The 27,037-nt window shown below is 44.7% G+C and overlaps 1 protein-coding gene across 1 annotated transcript in view; it reads left to right on the top strand.

The window, feature by feature from the left end:
• The first annotated feature begins 1,813 nt into the window (after window positions 1-1,813).
• The window catches only part of LOC142784609 (uncharacterized), a 36,952-nt gene continuing 11,728 nt past the window's right edge, over window positions 1,814-27,037 (top strand). The window contains exons 1-7 of the mRNA XM_075883034.1: window positions 1,814-1,912; window positions 2,455-2,508; window positions 3,399-3,575; window positions 6,178-6,342; window positions 14,374-15,441; window positions 21,733-22,296; window positions 24,771-24,838. Coding sequence (XP_075739149.1) covers window positions 1,814-1,912; window positions 2,455-2,508; window positions 3,399-3,575; window positions 6,178-6,342; window positions 14,374-15,441; window positions 21,733-22,296; window positions 24,771-24,838 — 2,195 coding nt within the window. The remainder of the gene's footprint in view (window positions 1,913-2,454; window positions 2,509-3,398; window positions 3,576-6,177; window positions 6,343-14,373; window positions 15,442-21,732; window positions 22,297-24,770; window positions 24,839-27,037) is intronic.

Below are 27,037 nucleotides of genomic sequence, written 5' to 3'. Positions count from 1 at the left end.
CGCTGCCCTGAAGCATGCAAGCAATATGAGAAATGTACATTTTGTGAATCACCTGTGCATATAGCGTTTAAGCCCAAGCGATGTTGTAAGTAGTTAACGTAAGCTTAGCTCCGTCGCGCATTCACTAGAAAGAGACTTGGTCCACCTTTATTTATCATGTAAGATGACAGACACACGGTTACACTCTAAAAAAAGAGCGAGTAAAAAGGGTGTATTTTCGTTCCACAACAATAATCGTCATCTATATTGCGTTCCATCCTTGCACTATCGCCCTGCGCCCGGTACATTCCGATCACGATCGACATGCCCATTATCAGGGTTAAATTGCATTCTCGATAGGAAAGTGGCCAGCGCCGAGTTTTCGAGAAAGTAAGCGCACGCAAGCCTGATGACGAATATTGTTGTGGGACAAAAAGACGCCCTTTTTACTCGATATTTTTTAGAGTGTAGATTATAGCTGAGCCTTATTAAAGCAGAAAGTTGACCTTTTCGTTAAAGATTAATCACTAAAGGAAGTGTGCACGCAAACACAGACAGACAAAGGGCATTGAACAGATGCTAACAGCGTTTCTTGTCACCTGACTCTCTGCTCTTGTGCCCGTGTTCGAAACCTCACCTATTGCTTTCAGGGATTTAGTGTGCTTTCTCTGACGGTGGAGTGAAGTCGCACGATGTAAGGATAAAGCTGGACTAAATAGAGAAATATCTAAAGAAAAATCACAACGCACATTCTTTGTTGCATGATATTGTAGGACACGTTGTTGTTTGGGTTCTGATTACACACTAGCACAGCCACGACGAAAACAGTGCGTGCAAGCAAGCTTTGAAGATTGCGCACCTCCGGAAAATTCTTGTGACCTGGCTTGAAGTTCTTGGCGCCATTTAGTGAGCCTGTGCGGGAGCCAAATACTCATAATTGTTTTCAGCACTTTATGAACTTCGGTCGAGATTAGCGAATAAGTTTGTTTGTTTTTGTTTTCAAGAATTTAGCCACGTCATAACGTTATTGCTCAGTAAATGTTTAGCGCTCTTCCACGGTAGTACTTGGTCATAAGATAATATTTGTCCTCTCAAAAGAGAAACGTCGTTTTTTATTTTGTATAAACGCGAGGAGAACGCTTTTGAAAAAGCAGTCTGAACTCTACAGCGAAATACCTAAATGAGGCTACTCCCATCAACTCCCTACGAGAAAAAAAAGAAAATATATCACGAACGAACTTTTCAGTATGTTCGTATATTAATAATTCCGCATGAACCAAGAGCATAAATTTTGTGGAAGCATATTGCACAATACTGTCAACCGGAATCCTGTTTACGCTTGCTGTTCGCCCTAGCACTCGCAACACTATTTCACACTTCACGATGTTCACCTTATTAGTGCATCACATGACCTGGTGTGAATTAGTGATGCAAAGGAAAATGATGCACCCAGACTACGCTTTTTTTTACCTGTACCGTGGGTATCATTTTGTACTCAAGCGGTGTTCATTGATTTTTTGCTCAGCTCATTGCTTCGAGCACGTCGGAAATATTTCAAACCTTAAATCAACGTTTCTAGGGCTCTGTAGTAATACAACTGGATGTACCGAAAGTACAAGTTTTGAATGCACTGGTGAACTATCTTGCTTGGAAAGCGGGCTTGATCATTTTTTTTGTGACATTTATCAAAGGCTCGCGCAATCGCTGAAGGGACCGCCATTTTTTTACTTTGTTTATCGAATTCCTTGCGTTGGTGCGGCTGCGTGGCCTCTTACACTTGACTCAGCCTGGCAGTCTCCCGATTCCGGTGTCGCTTCGGTTACTTCCGGAGAAGATGAACCCTGGGATCGTTCTGCGGGAGATCGCCAAGAACGGTGAAAGCAACATCGTGCTCGACGTGGTGACTCACAAGCTGGGTGATTTGTTGAGACATGTACGGGAACATTTATATTTTGATAGGATTATAGTGTGCGAGTCTGGTTACGTTTTCTTTACTGTCATTTTCTAGGCCATCGGGTCTTTGACTGCAATATTTTAGCCTTGCGTCAATCTGCTGAACTACTTTTCAGTCACTATATTTAAACCGTCCTCACGAGAAAAGTAACCAAATCTTTGAACACCGACCTTCGTCAGTATATCACCCTTAATTAAGCCAAAAGTAAATTGACACGTACTTAATTACGTTGCGTTGTTGGCTTTGTGTTAGGTGTTCAAAATAGACAAAAGAATCATAAGTTTTCGTCGCTTAATCCTATCGGCATTTGAGAACTTTTCGAGAGCATCTTGCGTGTTTGACTTGAGATATCTCAAGTCAAACACGCACACTGCGCACACGAATATTCGTGTGCGCAGTTTTGAACAATGATTTTGTTGGAAATTCTAGATGTGCTGATACATACCCGTGTGTTCTTTTAAAATGCCCTTATTCTATGAAACACACATCGCGTCTCACATGATGTGAAAATATTTTTACAGGCACAAAGAGTTGGAATCGTGAATGAGTATCACAACTTCATCGTCACCACACTGGTAAGCGTCATTGAGGAGTTTCTGCAATGACAATGTTGTCCTCTTTGCCGTGCTTTTTTGGATGTTCTGTTCAAAATAAAATAATACAGCAGAGGCAATAGAATTCTTGAGTACAAAGTTTAGGTCTTTGGACTTGCTCGTTCATCACCCAGCCCTGGTCTTAAAGAACGGACCTTTTCCGCGTGATGTCTAAAATAATTGTTCTTTAGAGTATGCGTCTACATACGTTACTGAAGAAATGCCGCACATCCAACTAGTAGATTCTATCCAAGGGTCATTTTAGTGTACACTTTCATTCATACTTAAAGGCTGCAATGTGTTCCTACAATAAATATAGAAAACGACAAAGATGCGTGTTCGCAAAAAACAACCTCCCCGTGGCTCCGTCTCACTTTTTATCTTTCGAGATGTAATTTTTGGTTCATTTAGCTTGTCTTCCTACAAACGTGGATCACCAAATGGCCTTACTAATTATTAAGCTGTCGTGCTGTTGTGCCAAAATATAGATTTATTAAACCACAGTTTCTCGCTTGGTTTTTTTTCGATATGCGACATTTCTCGTACAACACTGCATTTTAAATTAGAAGGTCAGAATGAGCATTCATATTACACAACACGACACGGCGTGACAGTGATAACTGCCTGATGGATACATTCGAACTTTTGTGGAAAAATATAAGAGAGATACATTGTCGCTCGTTGTCAGTGATATAGGAAAAAATGTTTTGAAGTTAGCGCGCAGCGAGAAATCCAATGTTAATGAGCTCTAAGAGTAAACCTAAGTAAGAAGATACAAATTATAGAAGTTTCAACTGCAGAAAACTGTTATGATTTTTATGAAGCTAGGTTCCAAAATTTTGTTATTTGAACCAAGTATTGGGATGGTGCAGGACCTCCACACTGTCGACCTGACAGCCTTGCAGAACTCAGGAACGAATTTGACTGGCTTCATGCTCCTGAAGAGAGAGGTTTGGGAACAAGACATTGGAGCTGTACGTGAGAAGTACACAAAAACTGGCTTATACCCACTCTTCTTGACTCATCGGGTCTCCGGGAAGCAAATAAGGGTGAGTTCTTAAAGCAGTCTATTTCTATTACCACTGTGTTCGGACTTAGCCGTCACAGTTAAAGGATTCAAGCTGCTTTGCAAGCAGGCTTGAAAATATTGGACATAAATTTTTTGCGTCGTTTTACGTGCCTCAACTACTCTCGATATATTGTGACTGTATTCAAGGAAAAACAGCGCATCAGTCAAGCGGCTTGCATTATGTAGTTACTTCGGTAAGGGTTCTATTTATCTGTTGAAGTTTCATAACAGTCACTGAAAAGACTACATAATACTCAAACCACAATACGTCGCAAGACAGTGTATTGTAAAATTTATATATTTAACAGGCATACCATCATCGTTAAAATTACTCGTATAAACTAGGAGCATCAACCACCATCTCTTATAGCGAGGACACTGTGTCTCCATCAGTAAAAAATAACATGGTGTTCACTACTCGCATAAGAATAGATTTCCCTTTGCACAATGAGGTAGTTATTGGCGCCAAAGAAACTGCACCCTTTCAGCAGATCTTGCTAAGCGATGCTCTGAATCTTAGTCGGAAACTGTGTCATGAAGGAGAGGTGAAATTCACGTGTCTTAAATTAAGCATAGCTCGCATAGAAAAGTACTTATTTGCATTCAATACGCAAGTTTATCAGAGCACAACAGTCGCACTGTAATGTGATGCTGTAGAAAACGTAGAGTTCTCGAAACCAGTGTACTAATCGTGAAAAGCCATGCACTGAAAACTCATATCTGCGGCTGCTACCACGTTTACCATGACGCAAATAGCTCCATAGTTTTGTGATACTCTTCTCACATCTATTGTCCTAGCACAACTACACGAAGAAACAGAGATGATAATTGTTTTTTCTTGAATACTTGCTTAAGGCTAACCAAAAATTTGAGGAGCATAAAACTTCGCTTTTAGAAGTTGAGCGTAATAGCAACATCTTGTTACTAGTGCGTATTTCAAACATTTACTGCATGAAACCTTTTCAAATTTGCTATGTACCTACTGTACCTTACCTTAAGAGAATACGTGCAGTACCGTGTGTGCCTTTTTAAAGAGGGTTACCAGCCTTTAACCACGGAGCCATAATGATAATCGCATATTCGTACGCGCTTTGGCAACGAAGGCTTGTGCCACGCATTATTTCTGCAAAATTTCATGTTGCATTGTGAAGCATGTATACAGGACGCGTGTGTTGGGAAAACATGGAAGCTACTTTCAGTGCATTTTCAAGCTGATCAAGTTCTTTTCACTGTTTTCACAAGCAGAGGTGTGGTCGTGTGGTACAACATCCGCTTGCTACGCAAACGACTCGTATTCAATCGCCACTCGGACACAAACAACTCTGGTGCAGTCCTTACTCTTCTTCAGGATTGTTCATCATTTACTTATTTTATTTGCATCATTCTCCATTTTTGAGTAACGCAAAAGATGATGATTTTTCGCTGACTGATAATTTTTCGCACACCAACGACGGAAACACCTATGCCGACACCAGAATTTCAGCGAAACAATCTTTCTAATGCTATCGCGTTAAAATATCATCTTGTGTTCGGTAGAGCAGAAGTGGTTTGGAAGAAAGTTCACGAGACAGAAAAGACGTCCACTTGCGAATAAGCCTGTATCCTGTCTTGTGTATTTTCTTCCAAACTCTTTCCCCCACCCCAAGTGTAGGGTTGCCAACCAAGTCAAGCTTGGTTTACCTTCTTGCCTTTACTCTCTATCTCTCTCTTTCTTCCGAACCGACTTGTGCCCTCCTACGCAAGGTTTTCCGCCAAAGGAGTCAACAATACAATGTTTTGCAATATTACAATATGTATGTGGTGTAAAGTGAGAACTGCCTTAGTTGCTAAAAACTTGGGGGACTAAGCATCAAAACAAGGACAAGAACGTTGGGTAGAGAAACACGCAGGACGCAGGACTCAGGCCTTTCCAAATTATTGATGTACATCTATTGGCTCTGCTTTTTTAGAACAAATCATAATCGCTTTCAGGCAGTATGCTTTCAGCCAGGCAACTTCATGTCATCTTGTTTCTGCAAATGTGCTCGGGCTCATGACGTACCGGTGTTAGTTGGATTTGTTTACCCGCTCTCGGTGAAGAAAAAACTTGTAATTGCAAGGGAAAGGCATGGAGGTTAAGCAGTTTAGAAGAACTAGTCTGCTACCCCATATATTGTAAAAGGATGTGGAACCTTGCAATTTGCAAAATATTGAGCATAAGAAACACGTGGTATGCCATGCGTGTACAATTGGATCATTCTTTATAATTCTCTCCTGACGCAGGAATTGGTCTTTATCATGAGTAATGCGAATAAGCCTATATATTGCTATATAGGCTTATTATATTGTTATCAATTTGCTGCGAATTATTTCATTTCTTCCACTGAAGAAAATGGCAATAGACGACTGGGATATAATTTTATTATTATTGTTATTATAAAATGATCTCTCTATAAACATTTACCATTATAGAGCTTCTCTAAAGTTTGAAATATGGTTGGTCAAGTCACGCATGTGAGAAATTCGGAAATCAGTACTTTGAATGAGCGTTATGCACAGCACTGAAATGAACTATCGCAAAAAGTCCTGATGTTTCCGTCCAGACAGACACGGCTCTCACTCAAGATGCTCTGATCGTTTTGGTGCGAGCCATCCAGAACCTAGCCAAGGCGCGTGCATTGGAGGTACCACCACGATTCATCTGCCGTACAAGTCCTGCGGAAAGGAACCTCACTCAGTCGAACATGCTTAAAGAGGCCGTGAGAAAGGTAAGCCAGCTATCTTAAACTTACTTCCATACAAACAGTGGCGACACTTGTTATAGCTTCAGTTTAATACGACGGTTACCGTGGGTGCAAAACCTACAAAAATATGTTTGTTTTGAATAGGACTTCCGATAGCGATTTTGATTGAAACAACGCGTCGTGAAGTTGCGTCATCAAGGCTTCTCAATCACTGCCCTCAGGTTTTCAATCTTGCCGAGGTAGGATTGAAATGTGCCGTGTCATGGTTGCGATAGAGAGCAAACGCAAGCATAATGTGCTTTTCAAATGGCTCTTCATAGGAAACTGCGCACAATACAGCAGCGAGATTGTTAATATTCATGAGGCATCCTGTGTATTCATTGCAGAATAAAGTATTGTTTTGAACTTTGAATCAGAGCCATAATGGGCGGCGGACGCCATGCTGTTTTTTATTTTCAGAAGTAATCACATCACGAATTCGTCTATTCCAAAAGGCAATTTTTCTTACTTCGTACCATATCTAGTAGCACAAGCAGATCATCTGGCATATGTGACAGGTACGGTCACACAAACTAAATTTTTACATAGTGATCTTACTAGTGGTAAGATTGATCTGGCTTTCTGAAAATGCACTGTTTGGTCCCGTAATTCATCAGCTATTAGTGTAGATAAGATTGTTTTAGGTGCCGATAATATATTATAAAGTTTGTCGAAAAACATCTGTTTCATGTTTAGAGGCAAGGAGGAGAAAACAATTTACCCATGCTCCATGATTTTATCGTTCGTGGTCAACGCTGTTGGACAATTATTAAGGCTTTCAGACCACGCCCATTATTTAGTGTAAATCACGCAAGAACCATAGGGTCTTGTAGATGACATTATGTCAAATATACGTAATACCTCAAGCTGCTAAGGAGGTGTTCTAAATGTGTAATTTTCTTGTCCACAACGGTAAATTTGCCGACTGTGGACATGTTCAAGGTTCCGTCACAAATCACTAGCAGTAGAACACTATTGACGTAAGAGAGAGAGACAAGCAAATAAAGGTAGGGGTGTTTTATTTTGTGGTTCGAAGAAACCAAATGGTACTTAAATTTTGTGATTTTGATAACGAGGTCTATTTCTTCATAAATGAAGGGTTATTAGTCAAACTAACAGGAAATGTCAGGCACTGAACCATGTTGGGAAGGTGGGCAGATGTCTTTAATTTTATTATTTTGAAAAAACCAAAGATAACAAAAGTTTTGTGATTCTGATAACGAGGTCTACATCTTCACAAACGAGCGTTTTACTTAAAGTAGAAGTAGTGAAACGGATAGAAAATAACTGATACCAAATCGTGTTAGGAAGCGTTACAGAATATGGCGCAGACTGTACGTGAGATATACAATGCCAACTTCCTGAGCGTAAATCAGCAAAGTAAGTGTGTTGTCCTCATTCGTATACATTAGCCTTGATTATTCCTCGCGAGAATTCATATGCCTATTTCAGAGCAAGGTGTGCTTCTGAGTGCTGGCATGACACGCTGTGTTGTTGCTACAAGTGATACCGTTGAGTCGCCTAACACCGCGAGGAGGACTAGGAATGGTACTTTGTCGTTTGCATGAGCCGTTCCATGAGCAGTACCAACTTATACACCTTTGCAGATTAAACCTCGCTGACTCGTCCTCGCGTCACCCGCACTTTTTACGGTACCTTCAATACGTGCATGTAAGAAGGTTACTTACGGCAAGCCTCATTCTCTGTTATTTTATTTACAGAATACTGTCAATCCCCCCATAGGGATTATTACAGGGGTGAGCATCACTGTCACAACTTTTGACGTTTGAATCAAGAAAAAGCAGAATTATAAAGAACACATAATTACTGAACACAGCAGTAGGTCATAGAACAATCTTACATAGTTATTTGAACGATAACCAAGTACGAAGTACACCAATGGTACACCAACAAAAAACAGGAGTCGAGAAGAAATGAAGCACAGAAAGAAGAAAACACAGATCGAGTATTGTTATCAAGGAAACGTATTAAACAATAAATATATGCAGACAAGTGTTTTAGTATGACAATTGGAGGAAAGACTGCGGGAAGAAAAACAGATGATCACTGTACATGCTAACTAGATTAAAATAGATCAGTGCCTTCAATTAGTTTCATAAAGTTCTCTTTTGTTGGTTGCTGTGTAATGACTGGATTCATTGTGTTCCATTCTTGAATTACGCGCGGGAAGAACGAATAGGAAAAAGTATTAATACTAAATGAGTATTCTTCGAGTTCCCATGCGTGGCTTCGCCTCGTCAGTCTGGTATCTCGAAAGCTCAAGTAAAGATCTGGGTTTATGCGGAATGATCGTTGTATTTAGTTACTTTGTCCAAATATTATTGCTACGGAGAGCAAACATATTTATCGTTTTCGCCTTTTAAGATGCAGTTGGCATGAAATAAGGAAAGCAGCAGTCTTTATTCTCATTACTTTTCATGAGTCAACGGTAAATTTTTTTTCATCCCAAACGTGAGGCTATCACTGGGCTTAGCACTGCTTGGTGTTATTTACACACGGCTGATGGCTGCCAATAAAGGGGGGGAGGGGAGTGTAATCATGCTGTTCATTTATCTCTACTGACTCTCTTGTGTATTGACTGCTTTTCTTGTAACAGTGTGTATACGGAGAAAACTAGAAACGCTCGCAAGAGCTCTCTTAAGTCTGTCATATTTGTAAAGCAGTCCTGGCTAATGGAATCTTTTTCTCTAGCAGCGGCACCCATTCATTGCTCTAGTAGATGTGGGCATGTTTATTTGTACTGGCTATACTTAGTGAACGTTCTCATTGGTATAGAGAACGTGCTTATTGGTATCGTGGTGCGGTAATGCAAAGGTTGCTGGGCTCATGTGGCTGGGCTTATGACGGCAAAAAAAGCTATCGTTTTTGCCATGAAAAAAATAACTCAGGGGAAGCCACGGCATCTTCAATGTGAAGTGCCAGTACATGAAATCAGCGTAATGGCACTTAAAGAACTTACGCAGCGATTTAGCCGCGCGCACAAATACTACAAACAGAATAAGCAACAGTCGTAACACCAGGAACAGCACACGCAACATGCAACGTAACTCACATGATGGAAGTACTATAACAGAGCATAACAAGGATAGCCGAGAAATGAGAGTTACATTATGAATGACAGCAACTTATGGGATACTAGATGGTTTGCCCACATCAGAAACAACAAACTCATAGTATTCGTAAGGAGGGGGGAGCAAGCATTTCAACAGCACAGGCAACAGGAAGTGGAAAGGATAGATGTGGGCAGCACAAATAAAAAAAGACATTCAGTCCTCATCCACAACAGGTGATCAATCTCAGTTTGGCGAGTTCGCTCGGCGCTTTCTGAATGTTCCGCAGGTGGTAACCTTACTTCCGCTGCATGAGCTACCAGGCTTGGAGCGACTCTGCGAGTTTGTGGTTCATGACGATTTCTCGGGTGAACACACATTTTTGGGCGACAGAGATGTCGATTGTGTGGCTTGCGAAAAGGTATTCCTCCCTAATTTTTGTCATAGTTACCGGCTCCAACAATGTCTAGATGCCTTGCCGCTCACTTCTTAGGTGTTCACAGCATGTGTGCGCGACTTTATTCATTTCCTTGACTCAGTGGTTTTTCTTCGCTTCGTTGACACTGTCTTCACGCACTATTCTAAGCCCACCGGTGACCGTTCATTGAGCTCGTCTTTTGCACTCGTTGTTTCGGGAGGTTGGATAGTGGTGAGTGAGTTTTCCTTGTCCCAGCGCCTGAAATGCTTGGGATGCTTCCTTCAAAAGTGTTGCGTTCGAAGATTGTTCGTTTTCTGTGGCATTGAATTTCTCTGATGAAGTTGCAGACGCACTTTGACGTCTCCGCAGCGTTGCTGGGCTCCTCTGGCGACGTTGTGGAAGGTGTTAACGCTCTGGTGTCGCCAGTCAACGTAGCCGGAAACAATCTTTAGTCGCGTGTTCCACGATACACCGCTCACACTTGGACACACTATCCTCAGAGGTATGGCCGAAGGTGCCCATAGTGAGAGATGGTGTTGGCCGGACGCAACCTGCCCTTTTCTGCTGCATCGCGCGCACAGCCTGCGCACACCACGTAGCTCAAGCATTACGCGATTACCTTTAAATCAGAATAGTTTTGGGCTGGCTTGCTTACCTCAATATGACTATGCGGGGACAGCCAGTAGCGACCCCGCCAGAGCGCTGGTCTCGTTGCTGACGAAATATGCCAGCAAAACGCAATGCAAAAAATGTATTCCTGAATGGAGCGCAACACAGTGATCAAGAGAAAGTTAGTAATTTACAGTATTTGTACTCTATTACGAGAGAGCAGCGAGCCGTGCTGGTAAATATAATCCCGTACACCCACCGCCAATGTGTTTAGAAAAGTGGTTAACGATTTAGAGTCTCAGAACTCTAAACTATGAGAGAGCCCAAAGTCGTCAATTGGGCCTCTCCCTTAATCAGGCCACATCTACTTCTTACACGCACGATTAACAGCAAATGGACCCACTTAATGACGCGTTTCCCACGTACGATGTTATAAACGTTATCAGGTGACAAAGTGCTCGAGCAATGTCTTAGTGTTACTACTTTACCTTATTAAGCCTCTAATTGGAAGGCAAAGACTATTAGAGATTCAGTCACCCATAGTAGATCTCACCGACTGGTTCGCCCTGCACGACCCCTTGATGTTCTGACGTTGTGGAATGCACAGACAAGGCACCACATCTGTGGACTTCTTCTACCGGCTCCCAACTTTCTTATATCCTTTTTAAATGCGAAGCATTTCTTAGCAAACTTCGGCTAATTTCCGCGTATCTATCTATCTATCTATCTATCTATCTATCTATCTATCTATCTATCTATCTATCTATCTATCAATCAATCTATCTAACTATATATCTATCTATCTATCTATCTATATATATATCTATCTATATATCTATCTACATATCTATCTATCTATCATGCTGTCATGCTATCTATCTATCTATCTATCTATTAATCTATCTATCTATCTGTCTATCTATCTATATGTCTATCTATCTATCTGTCTATTTGTCTATCTATCTATCTCTCTATCTATCTATCTATCTATTTATCTATCTATCTATCTATCTAGCCGCCTGCGACATTTAGCTCCCTTAGCCATTTCGATAATGGTATCAAAACCAAACTTGGTATGGCATAACATGACTGTATGAAGAACATATATGACAAGTCACACAATGAAAATCATCACATAGATGTCATGAATGTCATGAATTACATTTCATGGTCCTGCAGCTCTTCCGGTGCTTCGTTCACATGGCAAGGTGTAAAACTGGTATGGTATGACGTGATTGCATGGCGAACACAAGCGACAGACCCTAACATGAAAATCATCACATGCGTGTCATGTAACAACATGACTACATGCCACGCTTATGATGCACAGGCAGCCGTTTCGCTAGCTTCACTTATATACTAAATTTGGTATTACGGGACGTGAATGGAACACAAAGCTATGATAGTGGTGCAAACATGATAAATTGGAGATGCGTGTCATTTCACAACCAGACCACATGCCACATTGATGATGAGCTCGCGGACGTTTCACTAGCTTAACATATTTAAAATTTGGTATTACGTTACGCCAATGAATGACGAAGGTATGCGACTGGTGAAGAATGATAATATGAGATGCGTGTCATGTGAGAACATGACTACATGCCACAGTCAAGGCGCCAATACATTTCGACATGAAGCAGTGCGCGTGCTCGCGGGCGTTCATTTCGTCGCGTCACGCCGGCTTTGCCACACCGGGCGCCGGACCTGCCATATACTCGCACGCGCGCGCCGCGCTGCGTTGCTTTGACGCATGTGCGTTTCAGGGCGTCCGGCGCCCCTCCGTCACGAAAAGAGGGAGACGCTGTGTTGTCTGGGTAACGCATCGGTGTGAAATTCAGCACCGATTGCCGTCGGGCCGCGCCGATGGACGCTGGTCGCGCCTGCCGTCAGTATATAGAGTGTTCGCGTTTTGCGGCCGTAGCGTCACTGCGCCCAGCGTGCGCGCGCGTCAATGCTACATTGAAGTGTATTGAGCCCTTCATGATGCTCTCGCGGCCGTTTTGCTAGCTCCACATATAGCAAATTTGGGGTTACGTGACATCAATGAATGACGAACTATATTACTGGGGCAAACATGATAATCCTGACAGACGTGTCATGTAAGAACATGACAACATACAACGCTCAGAGTGTGCTCGCGGTCTTGTCGCTAGCTCCACATATACTAGATTTGGTATCAAGTGACGTGAATTGATGACGAAGGTGAACAACACATCCAAAAATGATAATCATGACACGGAAGTCATGTACGGCATCATTTACCACCACCTCTTAACGTTGTGCTTACTTTTAAGTGACATATCAACATTTCTCTTTCCTGCTTTCATTTATCATTTTTTTTCCACATCGTAACGTTGTGCTGAGTTTGAAGTGACATATCAACAGTTGTCATTCGTACTTCTCATATAATCGATTTCTTCTGTACGCGGGTTCTGCCATTTTTTTGTATCTGACACCGGAGCGTTTCTCTGTCAGAGAAACAAAAGTGCCGTCACAGCGTTTCAATGTTCAGGCTACCAGTTATCAATTATGTTTATTTACAATACCAGCTAGCAGCTGCATTATAGGAGCGGAAGTAAATATACTAGAACGACCAATGACGATCGAGGTAGTGTTTCCAGCCCCGCCGCGGTGGTCTAGTGGCTAAGGTACTCGGCTGCTGACCCGCAGGGCGCGGGTTCCAATTCCGGCTGCAGCGGCTGCATTCCCGATGGAGGCGGAAATGTTGTAGGCCCGTGTGCTCAGACTCGGTGCACGTTAAAGAACCCCAGGTGGTCGAAATTTCCGGAGCCCTCCACTACGGCGTCTCTCATAATCATATAGTGGTTTTGGGACGTTAAACCCCAGATATCAATCAATATCAATCAGGTAGTGTTTCCAATCCTGTGCGCTTCGAGGGCCTGCGGGTTTGCTTCGTTAACGATATTCTCGTGCAGATCTTCGGCAGTGTTCTCTACTGCGATGCCACGGATTACTCCTATCACTGTGCCGTGAGGCGCGGAACAGTAGGCATGCGTTTCGTAGCTACGGCCCCCAATGTACAGGGAGCATACGCTTGCGTAGTAACGTGCTCGTTCTTCATCGGGCGTGCTGATCACGATGATGTTCTGCGTGGGATTAGTACAGATCGTATCTGCTTTCGCTGCGGTCTTGGGAACGTTGGCTGTCGTTATGACTGCGGACATTACGATGTCAGTTTTCAGTTTTGCTAGGAATAGCCCTCCTCTCGGTCGTATTACAATCTTCTGCTCTTCCCGCGGCAAATTCAGCGGCATGCGGAACGCTTTAGTGATTCTCGCTACCATGCGTTTTCCTTGAGCTTCGCTAAATTGCGGAGTTGGCTTGCTGCTTTGGGTAACTTCGTTAAGCTGGGGCTTATTAAGTCGTTGGCTTACTTGTTTTCCGGAGATTTTCCATCCCGCGATGTCGCTTGGGTGTAAGTCGTTGCCGCGCACCGCGACTGCGGTGTGGCCGGTGCTGCGTAGCACCTCTTGGTCGTTGATCGTGTCGGTGGTCGTAGTGTCGTTGCCGCCAGCACAAAAGTCCATGTCTTCCGTAGCATGGGCCGCGAAACGGTTGTGAAAAACGGCATTGAGCTGCGATGAGACCGAGGCCATCTTCGGCGATGAGGAGTCGAGCGTCGAGCCGGGCCGGGCGGCGGACGCAGCTGCGCGCCCCGGCCGTACTCGTGCTAAGCCTAGGCGTGGTCCGCTAGGCCTAGCGTCGCACAAGTAAAGAAAATGTCGAAAATTGACAAAAAGTCCGGTTGGCTGGACCAAAAATAGTATCAATCGAGTCCAGGGATGTTCATGGACACTGCAGTGATGATTTACAATCGATTGGAAGCAAATAAGGCGGCACAGCAATCCGAAGCACTTCCAGCGAAAATTCCGCACCCTTGTGCACAAAGCGCAGCAGCTCGCCGGCTCCAACGTAACCCTACTGTGTGGAAACTTCAACGCTCAACATACGGCATGGGGGTATCCATACACGACGGCGAAGGGCCACAGTCTCTACGACGAAACAATGGACGCAGGCTACCAATTGCTAAACGACCCCAACGCACCTACAAGAAACGGAACGTCGTCGCAGCGAGACACAAACCCGGACCTCGCTTTCATAAGCACGGCCTCGGCACTGCGTGGAGTCACGTGGCGGAACACCGGGGAGACGTTGGGAAGTGACCACTGCATACTCGAAATTACAATACCCATCGCAGAGAGCACGCAAAGAGCACAGCAACAGCAAATCGTCGACTGGCACGAGTACAGAAAGAAATTAGAAGACAACGTTACGGCAACCATTGAAAACATAGAAGCATGGACAAGCATGTTGAACGCCACGACCAAAGACGCCACTCAGACGGTAGAAGTGGAGCCGGAGGCTACGATGCTGGACAGCAGACTAGCGCACCTCATGGAAGCCCGCAACTCGCTTAGACGGCGCTGGAAACGTCAACGGCACAACAGAAAGCTACGCAAACGTATAGCACAACTCAACAGAGACATCGAGCATCACAGCGCAGTCCTCTGCAGACAGCAGTGCCACGCGGTGTGTCAAAAAGCCGACAGTCCACTACACAAAGGCAAGACGTGGCGCCTGCTACGCCACTTGCTCAACGATCAGACAACCAAGGGAGCTCAGCATTATATGCTGAACAAGACAATTCACAAAGCCGTCAAAGAAATGGGAGAGGCTGAGGTGCAACGACGCCTGGATGCCAAGTATCTCCCCGTAACGCCAACGGACCCACTCCCCAGCTACGTAGGGGCAACCAACGAGAGACTAGATGCCGACGTCGAAGAATGGGAAGTGCGAGCGGTTCTACAAACAATCAACTGTAAATCGGCATCCGGACCAGACCACATCACCAACAAGGCATTGATGAACTTGAACAACACGGCAATCGAAGCCCTCACCAAGTACTACAACCAGTGTTGGCGAACGGGCAAGCTACCGCAACAATGGAAGACCGCGAAAACGGTCCTGATCCCCAAACCGAGAAACCACCCAGCATAGACAACCTGAGACCCATCTCTCTAACGTCGTGCGTGGGCAAGGTGCTTGAACACGTCCTACTCAACAGATGGCAACGTTATTTGGAAGAATCCAACATATATCCATATACAATGCTGGGGTTCCGGGCCAAACTGTGTACCCAGGACGCCATGCTGTTGCTAAAGGACGAAATCGTGGACAGACACTTTCCCGCGTTGGATAACAGAGCGGTGCTCGGACTGGATCTCCAGGGAGCATTCGACAACGTACACCACTCTGCCGTCCTTCGGCAGGTGTCCCACCTCAACATGGGGGAGAGGACGAACGCTTACAAAGATTTCCTGACCAACCGCACCACGCGGCTTGTGGCAGGACAACTACTGTTCTGTTCTGTTCTGTTTTAACTGTTTTGCTGTGGAGAGGTTGAGGAGCCTATTGCCTCGGCTACTCCATATCACAAAGTTCTGCAGCGAAAAATAAAATAATAATACAGAACGGTACCCAAAAATTAACAATACGAAAAAAAAAACACATAATAGCACACTGAAACCAGTTCAAATAACATGCCAATAAACAGTGTTCTTCAAGCAGTTCACACAGTCATAAACTACTTACACGCACACCTTACTGCTCTAATGCTAGTATATACCTGGCCACATTTTACATAATACCCATCTCTGGCTGTAAGTCATAGGCGCTTGTCCAGTCCAGTCTCCACTAAAAAGTCTGTCAGGAATACTATTGCCTTTTTCTGAAGATGCATCTCAGGCCATGGTTCAAGTAGTTTCTTTATTGTGAGGGGCCGTCTGTCCAAACTTGCTGATTTGTTCTTTAATTTTTCTCTTTCGCGTATTTAACGCACTCCAAAAGAATATGGCGCACATTTTCTTCTGCATGACCACAATGGCATTCCGAAGAGTTGAATCGATGTATCTTGTGCAGGAAGCTGTTTGTGTATGCTACTTCCAATCTAAGTCAGTGGATTAATGTCTCTAGGTGTCGTGGGAGGTCTGTCGCTATGGAAAATTTTCTGTGTGGATCATCTTCATAAAGTACCGTTTCCTTTGATTTAGGGCTCTCAAACCACTTCTCCATCGAACAATGGTTAGCTCCTTGCGATATAAAATGTCGAATATCCGTCCCAGATATAGGAATTGTGCAATCCCGTCCTTTCTTCAATGCTTTCTTCGCGAGACTATCAGCATCTTCATTTCCCTTCATTCCAATGTGGCTGGGTATCCATTGGAATACGATGCTGTGTCCCTGCGATGAGGCATATTCCACAATTTCTGCGATACATTGTGCTATTTCACTATTTCTGTAAGGTGATCTCACAATTCTGATTAGCTGAAGAGCAGGTTTGCTATAAGTGCATATCACTCATTTTCGTGGCTCGGGATTCTCACAGATAAACTTAACTGCTTCAAAGATAGCCACCGATTCTGCTGTCGTCGATGAAGATTTGTGCGATAATTTGTACATCTTTTTTTCTGAATTTCGGGTATAAAGACCGCTCAGGCTGACGCTTCTTCTGTGCATGATCCATCTGTATATATCTTTGTTTTTTCATTATGCATTACATGAAGTTGATGAAGTACCAACTGTGCCGCTACTAGAGGTGCCATGTCTGCTTTCTTCTCTATGCCGTCTATTTCACGGATAACGTTGAGAAGTGGCAGCGTCCAAGGTGGTTTTGAAGGTTTCCATTGTTTAAACTCTGGTACTACTGCTTGAAATGATGATATAGTATCCTGTAGTCTCGTTGCCGTTCTTTGTGCTTGTGCACCAGATAAAAAATGACTTTCATGTTGCGTGAAAATTCTAAATAGATTTCGAGATGTTCCTTTAGTTCGGAGTACTGCCAAAGGTGGCTCTCGAGCCTCCGCATACACTAAAGCACTGGAAGTTGACCGTGGTAAACCCAGACATACCCTCAAGCTCCTTGCCAATAACAAGTCTTCTTTCGGTGGAGGCTGGGAGTCCGTGCAGCAGGGGCAGTGAGTAAGTTACGATGGGGCGTATCCAGGCAACATGTAGGGCTAATAACGACTCTGTAGTACCACCCCATTTGGCCCCGCAGAGATGCCGGAGGATTCGAATGGCCTGATTCACTTTTTGTTCCAGGGACTGGACATGAGGCGACCATGTTAGTCTCCGGTATAAAATAACTCCCAAGAATTTATGAGTTTTAACCATTTAAATAGGCTGATTTTGCAGAATAATCTGGAAATTGCCAGGTCTTTTTAATGTAAACGGAAGTATGGCTGTTTTGGCCAGACTCAGTGCCATACCTCTTTTTTTTAGAAAATGGTCTACATAATCCAATCCTTCTTGTAGAGCTTGTTGTATATCCAAAAACGATGGACCAGACGTCCATATACTTATATCATCAGCATATACTGAACATCTGATGTTGGGTGGAAGATTATACGGGAGCTGCGCCATGACTGCACTAAAGAGAGTAGGGCTTAGTACGCTGCCCTGTGGCACTCCTTGGTTGACGACATGTTTTGACGTTGGGCCCTCCTGCGTAAATACAAAAACTTTCCGCAGGAAGTCAGCGATCCAACGCAGTATCTTGCCCTTGAATCCCTGTAACGTCAGGCCTTCCAGAACGTGAACGTGACTCACTGTGTCGTATGCTCGGTGGACATCAAGAATACAGCAACAGTGATGTTTCCTTGCGTTCGTTGGTTTTCCACATCTGTGACCAAGAATGCAGTCTATTGTGCATCTACCTCTTCTGAAGCCGGCTATGCTTTCTGGTAGTAGTTTTTTCATGTCTTGCCACCATAAAATTCGTTCATTGATCATTTTTTCCATCACTTTTGAAAAACAACTTGTCAAACTAACCGACCTAAACGAGTCCAACTGCATAGGGCTCTTCCCTGGCGTTAGCAACGGTACTACTTTTGATATCTTCCAACTTTACGGAACTTTTTCTTCTTGCCAACTTTTATTATAGATGTCCAACAGGTTTAATTTTCCTTTTTTGCACAAATTAGCAAGAGCAGCGCATGTAACTCCATCTGTTGCTGGTGAACTTGTTCGTTTTACTGAAGAAAACACATATTGGAGCTCCTGTGGTAGGAAGCTGTCATCCAGATCTGATGAACTGATCGCAGAGGACTTTGTTACAACCACCGAAGCTGATTCTGCTGAGGATTTATATTCGCTAGTTTGGGCGGTCTCTCCATTTCTCAGTATGAGATCGCAAAATTTTTCCGCAATCACACGTTCGCTAACTCCTCGAGACAGCTCTAGAGCCTGTAGTGGTCTCGAGTGGACTACTGGCTGTCAGAGGGCGCGTACCATGTTCTACAGTTGAGGTGCCGAGGTAAATGGAGAAAGTAAGGCACATAAATTTTGCCACCTTTTGGTTGAAAGCTTCTGCAGTTGGTTACGCATTGCAGTGTGTACTTTCTGTGCAACCTTGAAATCTTCTAAATTACCCGACCTGTGATATCTTCTTTCAGATCGGCGTCGTATTGCCCGAAGCCTTTTATACTCAGCGTCAACACCCGAATACCACTCTAGAATGGGTACTGCACGAGTTGCTTTTGTTAGAAAAATTTTTATCTTCGATGCACACGTTTCTGCGTCAGAACAGGGTTCAAGATTTTGTCTCTGTAGTTCTCGAAAGATTGCCCAGTTTGTAATTCTTGTTGTGCGGTTATTTCTCGTTTCTTCAACTTTGGTGGTATATGAATACTGGCAAGTGGTCACTTCCTCTTGTGTCAGCGTCTGCAGTCCAGTCTGCTCCAGCCGCTAATTCAGAGGAGCACACAGTAATGTCTAGTACGCTGCAGTAGTTATGCCCCCGTAGAAACGTTGAAGAACCATTATTTTGTATAGTGTAACCATAATCTTCGCATATTTTTACTATAGCAGATCCCCTTACACGACAACGCTCACTACCCCACAATTCATGGTGCGCGTTAAAATCACCACATATAATTATGGGATCATGGTCAGATCTACACACTGCAGCCAACTCTGCGTATGAAACGTTTGCTTGAGGGTGCACGTAAACACTAACTACAGTTACAGTAACGTTACCAAACTTCACTTTGCATCTAACAAATTCCGGCGCATCTGTTTTTGAAGTAGTCACAAGTGTCGACAGAATATCGCGTCTCACACGCAACATCACTCTGCTGTTTGCAGCAGGACGGTCTGCTTGGTACACCACATAATTGGACAAGCGAAAGTTAGTAGATACTCTTGTTTCGGAAATACACAAAATCGAAACCCCGTGCTGAGCGACGAATTTTCGAAAATCTCCACTCTTATTCTGCAAACCGTTGCAGTTTCACTGGAATATTGCACTTCTTTTGTACCAGTTAGATAGTCCGGTAGCTTTGATTACGACAAGAGAAGATGCTCAACATCTAGCAGCAATTTCACTTCTGGTAAAGAACCTGCTTGTGGCAGGGATCGTAGAATTGCTTTGAGAACCGCAAAGATTATTGGCAGAATGACTTGCTCGTTTCCGGCTGTCTCCGCCGAGATCGCATTTCTTGAAGAAGTTTTCCTCAGCAAGCTGCTGTGACCCTTCCCTTTGGTAGTCAGTGGCTCCTTGGCTGTGTCTGGCCCGGCAGAACGTTCCACTTCAGCATGTTCCTGGGCCCAGACTTTTTTGCCAACGCGATGTTTTGGTGCTGAGCGCTTCAATACTTCCGAGTAAGATTCGTGGCGCCACTGTTTTGCACTTCTTTGTGCCGCAGGAACATCTTCGACTATATCCGCATTGGGTGCTGGACCTTTTTGTATCTTATGGTACCCTTTTACAATTCTCTCTCTTTGTGCCGCTGATGCCAAATGGTTTCGAGAGCAGCCTGAGAACGACGCCGGATGTGGTCCAGCACAGTTGGCACACTTAGGTTGACGCTTCGAGGTGCATTCTTTGTAATCAAGTGCGCCCGCACATACCTTGCATCTCTTGGTTCCCCTGCAAGTCTTAGCCTTATGCCCATATCTCTGGCAGTTGAAACGCCTTACCGCCGGCTCAATGTATTCCTCAACAGTGTGAACCGTAAAGCCGAGAGCAACTCTTTTTGGCAATGGCATGTCATGTCTAAACTGGAGTATTACATTACGTATGGGCTGCATTGTGGCACTTCCATCTTCATTTCTTACCCATCTCTTTTGTCGTGTGACCGACATTACTCCAGCATCTTTAAGATAATCCAGTAGGTCATAATCACTGTATTCGAGTGGAACATCTCTTATCTTTGCTAGGGTCTTCATGTAAGACTAAGGTATCATCACATGTACAGGCAATCCAGCCAGACTCTTGATCAGTAACTTGTTTGCCGAGTACAAAGACCGTACTCCAACAGAAAAACTTCCGTCTCTGTTGATTCTTGATGATGTCACTTTCTTATTGATAGCAGAGATTATCTCAGATGCTATGCGATTAATTTCACCTTCCAGAAGGAGTCCTCGGCAGCGAGCGATTGGTCTGAATACCACCGGTATCCCCGTAGCTCGGTTCTTGTGATGGGTGACCACCGTGTAAGCTCCCTCGCCTTCCTTGGGTGCTTCTGTATCCATCTGTGTCATGTCATTAAAGGAGTACGTCGATGTAGCGTCATCGTGGTCAACCTCTTCCTCCTCTGTACGCCTCTTCTTGCACTGAGAGGCCTCACTGCTCTCTGTATGGGACGTCAATATTGTTGCTGAGCCTGCAGCTACTTGAAATCGAGCGGGATGGATAAATGGTGCTCCGCTTGGCGCTAGCGGCATCTCGTTGTCCCCCATACCCGGGCTTTGCCAGGTATGAGGCACAGGCCCGCTAAGGGGCAACTCTGATCGCGATGCGTAGTGAAACTCCGACTCACCAATGTTTAGCTGCCACTCTGGAGACAGTCCACCCACCGTACACACTATAAAAAGATCCTGAACAAAATATATTAACTCAATTAGGAGAGCGAAATGAAGCTACGGGCTTCTTCTATTCCTACAACTCCCGCTCAAGCAGCTGGGGAGCACGGGACACCGCAGGGCTCGGTGATCTCCCCTCTGTTGTTCAACCTTGTCATGATAGGCGTTGCAAGAAGATTGGAACGCGTTAGAAACATCAAGTACACGATCTACGCGGACGAAATAACGCTGTGGTCAACGGGAGGAAGCGACAGCCAGATCGAGGCAGCCCTCGAAGAAGCCGTCGCCGCCGTAGAAGAACACCTACGACCCACCGGACTCAAATGTACACCAACCAAGTCGGAAATGCTAGTGATCTCACAGTGAAGTGCGCGATGCCCGACAACGCAGAACATCAACGTGATAACCCAAGACAGAACGCCGATACCGCACGTGCAGACGCTCAGAGTTTTGGGGCCGCACCTCCAGGACTTTAACCGCAACAACGTGACGGTACAGAAGCTCCACGCAAAGCTCTCGCTGGCCACCCGCCTACTCAAGAAGGTGGCCACGCGGTACCAGGGCATGCGAGAAGACAGTCTACTACGACTCACCCAGCCGTTTGCAGTCAGCCACATCTCTTACGTAGCGTCGTTCCACAGTTGGAAAGCGGCGGAGAAGATCAAGATAGCTGCGATGATCAGAAAGGCGTACAAGACGGCCTTGGGCTTATACCCCCACACCAACACGGAACGCATGCTCGCGTTGGGCATTCACAACACGCTGGAAGAAATCGCAGAAGCCCAGCGAACGGCGCAGTATCACTGCCTGTCCCAGACCAGGACGGGAAGAACGATACTACAACGCATCGGAATCGACGCGCCAGCGACGACTCCGGAGGTAGCAAAGCAGCTACCCCGGGACGTTCTCCAAAGACTGAGGGTTCCACCCTTACCGAAGCACATGCATCCGCAAGTACACCAAGAAAGAAGAACGGTGAGAGCCACGGCCCTCACAAAAGGTCAGGCCAACGATCTGCGCGCGTACTATGTGGACGTGGCGAAGTATCCCCATCGGCCAAACACGTACGCAGCAGCAGTCATCGCAGCAGACACTGGAGTACTCACAACGTCGGGAAGCATGCGGTGCAAGTCGCCCACGCAAGCCGAGGAGTTTGCAATCGCACTGGCACTAGCGATCCTGGATTGCCGCACGGTCCTCAGCGACTCGAAGACGGCAATAGCCAACTTTGCTACAAACAACGTCCATGGAACCACTGCAAGAGTATGTTCAACTATAGCAAGACCGGAAACCAACATTACCATCAAGTGGTTCCCTGCGCACGCCGGGAAGCTGGACGTGGGCCCGAACCGCAACGAGGAGGCAGATACGGAGGCACACGCGCTAACTAGCCGCGGGTCTCTGTCAATGCATTCCTCGGAGCCGCAACGACCCGATGCCGAAGACGGAGAGTATTTTATCACAACCTACGCCGACGTTCTGCAGTGGTACAGAACGAGCAGACGCCTCTACCCACCACCTCACCGAGACCTATTACGCAGAGAAGCAGCCACACTACGGCAGCTGCAAGTACAAGCAATATGGACCCCCGTCTGGGCAAAGCACGATTTCCCGGAGGTTTACACCACTGATGTATACCAACACTGCAAGAAGGCGCGAGCCACCCAAAGACACCTCTTTTGGGACTGTGCACCACCGCCGGGTAACCAAGAAGTAATGCCAACTGCCATAAGCAGCAAAATCATCAGCCGAGAGCCAGGCAATCAAAGAGACGTGGTCCAGCACGTGCTTAGCATCCTGGAACGCCAGCGGCCGAAAGCGGCGCCCCCACGGGTTTGACGCAAGTAGGTTGCTGCTCCGGGACGTCCGAGCACGCTAGTGTCTCGCTTTAATCCCCCTACCCCTTCCCCCTTTATGCCGGATCGTCAATAAAGTTGTTTCACTCACTCACTAGAACGACAAATAACGGGAGCAGTGACCAACGTTTGTAAAGTTATCTTCCGCTTCTACTAATAATGAACAGGAAAAGTATATGCGGCTGAAAGCGCGCTAGGCAAGCTTTTTCACGATAAGGACACTGAGATACACGTGGTTCACTGTACTTAGTCTAACGATTGGGCACCAGAAAAGTCATCCCCTGAGGGGCTGTTCTGGATAATACCTAATGACGGTTTGATTTGATGAGGCACCTTACCAGACTCTCCACTGCGAAAGCGTTTACAACGCTGAATAAGCATAGCCAGTCGCAATGGAATCATATTCACCAGAAACTGACTAATGGGGAGCTCCTAGCTGTACACCAGTCGCGAACAAGCACAGCCAGTTACCGCCGCTATGTATGTATACAGAAGTTGGGAGGATTGCTTTCTGGAACAAAGGCTTGCTGTTATTTCGGCAACAACACATGATGTTTTTCGCGTTTGTTCAAAGTACATCCATAATACGTGCTCATACTTACTATTCGCAGGTGTACCGTTTTTTATTTGCATTTAGCAGAATATCGAAGTTCTTAGGAACCCAAATATTTCTTGCAAATGTGAAGGCATTAAGGCGAAATGATCTGTTTACGGTATCCCACATAAAAAAATCAGGAAGACGTCGATGAGGCGGCCCGTTTTTCGCGACGACGACGACGTTCATGCACGCAAGTCATCTTGTTTAAGACAGGTGTTTTTGAACAACAACAGATGAGCAGATATTTTGTGGGTACTGTTGCTTTAAGCATTGTTTATGATAGGAGGTTTCGAAAATTTATCTATTGGCGAAGAACAAAGAAAGAGAGGCACTCAATGAGAAACATTCCTCTTTGTTTTGTCTTCGCAATATCACTATATTTACTAAAGGAAGTAGCGCATTCTCATAATTCAAGCGTCGACTTTATTAAAAAAGCTGCCTTGGCTAAGCGCGTTTTGCCACTAGCCAGTTGGCTACGAAAAGCGACACGCGTGGAAGTGTTATTTGTGAAAATGTTCGCTGGAGGACATTGTGAGTGTGATACGTTTTGGTAAACAATAGCAAGGTGCTGTCAGCCCAAGCAAAGCACAACCTTGAATATTGTTTTGGTTTCAAAGTTGCTAATCTCAGATAAACGTTAATCATTTTAGACAAGGCAAACATAACTTCATTGATCGTCCTATATGGTGTCCATAGTGGGCAAGGTTGCGACTTCCTTGCCTCTCCTCTCGTACATTATCCGGTGGCCCATTTTCACACTGAGGAACTAGTTAAAAGTTAAGCTCAGAGAAACGTTAACCATTTTAGACAAGCGAATATAACTTTATTGATGGTCCTAATTGGTGTCTATAGTGGGCGCAAGGCTGCGACTTCCTTGCCTCTCCTCTCATACATCACCCGGTGGCCCATCTTCACAGTGAGGAACAAGTAAAAGTTGTTTGAATTTTTATTTCACTAAATCTTGTTTCTGGCAGATACGTTTCTCGGGCTTGAGTGGACCATTGTGGCTGGATGCATCGGGCCAACGGAGAAACGTGTCCCTGTACGTGGCAAAACTCAAGCGTATGTGACTGACTTCGGTAAGTGATGTCGAAGTCCAATAGCAGACACGGGTGCTGTCCCAGACAGCATATAAGGCGCGCAGATCTAAACCGGGTATCGCACAAATCTGCGATTGGAACGTACGCATCTCGACTGAAGCAGTTTGTGAGCGGAAATCAAGCAAACGAGTATGTGAGGGCGTGAGGGAGCGCGAAGCGTTTTACGGACATTCATTGTTGATTGGATGAAAGGTGGGCGCACAGAATACGTCACGTGAACTTCCGGCCGAATCCACCAGTTTTGGCGGAGCCAGAGTTCTTGCTCTAAAGAGCAATCCCTGATCTGCGGTCACTCTCAATCTCTCATTTGAACACACAACGCACGCTCCCGATCCGCCATTGGAATGTGATTGCTCCGCTTAGAGCAGAAAACCTCCATCTAGCTCAGCCATTAGAATTCAACATTGAATACTTGGTTTTTAGCATTGACGTGGTTTACAAGCGACATTTAGTTCACATGTCCACATACGATATTACCTTGAAAATATGCTTTTACTATAGTGTTGGAGAACACGTGCGCTTAATTTTCTCTAGGGAGGGACGTCGCGGATAGTAAAAAGTTACATGCGGTCGGGCTTTCTTTTAGATGGCTGCACTTATGTTTTGTAGAGTAACAATTTTATACGCATCTCTCGAGGACTTAAATTATAAGGTATTGAACAGGTTCAACACGAGCTTACATCAGTCAACACATGTTCACTTGTCACCAACCAGGTATAGTCACGCCACTCCGGCGGTATTGCGGTGAATCGTAGGACAGTGGGGTGAGATATATGTAACATGTGACAACAAAGACTGCACAACCTACGTCACAACCCTTATTAGTATTCAGGAGAGCACTTTATTTAGCCGTTATCAGCAGATTTACCTGCCGCCTTAGTTTGATTTATGCCACTTGTTTACCATTCCACATTATGAACTTTGTTAAGTATAACTTCAGCATGAATGGTGAATGAACAAATAATGCGTTGCCTAAAAGTAAGTATGACGTTGCGTTGTCATGCAGTACATAGATGACTTTAATTTTAACGTGGTGGTTGAATTTGGTAGATAACGAATGTTGTTTGCTCAGGTAAGTAATATATATATTTGCTGTGCAACTGTAGCACAGCGCACTTGTGTGCCTTCGTTAACATCTGATAATTTTATAGCTCGATTTTATAGCTCGATTTTAAAGCTCGATTTTATAGCACAAAAAATATTGTAATGTGATAGCATTAAACGATTAGTTTAGCTAAAACTTTAGCATCGGTGTTGGCAGTGGCATCGGTGTTGGCAGTCGGTGTTCCACCAGAGAGCCACTGCCGCCCTTCAGGCTGCTAAGAAAAACGATGTAATATTATCATCTACCTAGGGGCCATCTAGACGGAAGAAGTATTACGTTGAACAATATTACCATTGCACCAGACGTCAAAACGTGCGAACTGCGCAGAGTCAGCTGCCTGCTCATTACAAAGTGGGTTGCTTCGCAGATGCGCGTGACACCTTGCGGGCGGGTACTTCACCAATTTTCGAATCGAATATGTATGGCGTAGTGGGAATTTCGCAACTGCCCTTGCAGTAGGCATGCTATAGTAGTTAAAACGCATGCTATAATAGCTCTAATGGCCAATGCCACGTGCACAAACACTCCTTGCCAATAGCATGCTTGATCATGACGAACTGAAGGACACAATGCGCCATCCCGTCCTACTTCAGAAGGTGAAAGTTAAGCGTGCTCGAAGTATCTTCTTTTACGTTTTCGTATCGTGTGAACAAACTTACTTTAAAATAAAGTGCCACCCTAAGAAGACTGCGGAAAATTGTATTTTTGCAATGGCTTTTCTTGCCTAATCTTCGTACTTTTCATGTTTGAATATTTATTTTCAGGTTGGAACATGGAGTACGTCATCGGGGCTAAACATTACCCAAGCAGAAAAGTTATTTGAAGACGAAATACTCAGCGTATTGAAAAACAAGACTTTGAGGATAACGACGATATTGGAGAGACCATTGTTCACTCTTATAACATGGGGGAAGTTGCGGTGCCCGACAAAGTTTTGTGTTTTGTGGGTGGTCGGACTGGTAAAGCAGAAATTCATGAAATATCAGTTATATACATATACTTTTGTCTTGTTGGATGTGAAAGGTTAAATTAGCTG

Source organism: Rhipicephalus microplus, unplaced genomic scaffold (genome assembly GCF_043290135.1).
Source record: "Rhipicephalus microplus isolate Deutch F79 unplaced genomic scaffold, USDA_Rmic scaffold_15, whole genome shotgun sequence".
In the NCBI taxonomy this organism is placed as follows: Eukaryota; Metazoa; Arthropoda; class Arachnida; order Ixodida; family Ixodidae; genus Rhipicephalus; species Rhipicephalus microplus.
Note: the sequence above shows the minus strand (reverse complement) of the source record. Positions and strands in the feature narration are given on the sequence as shown.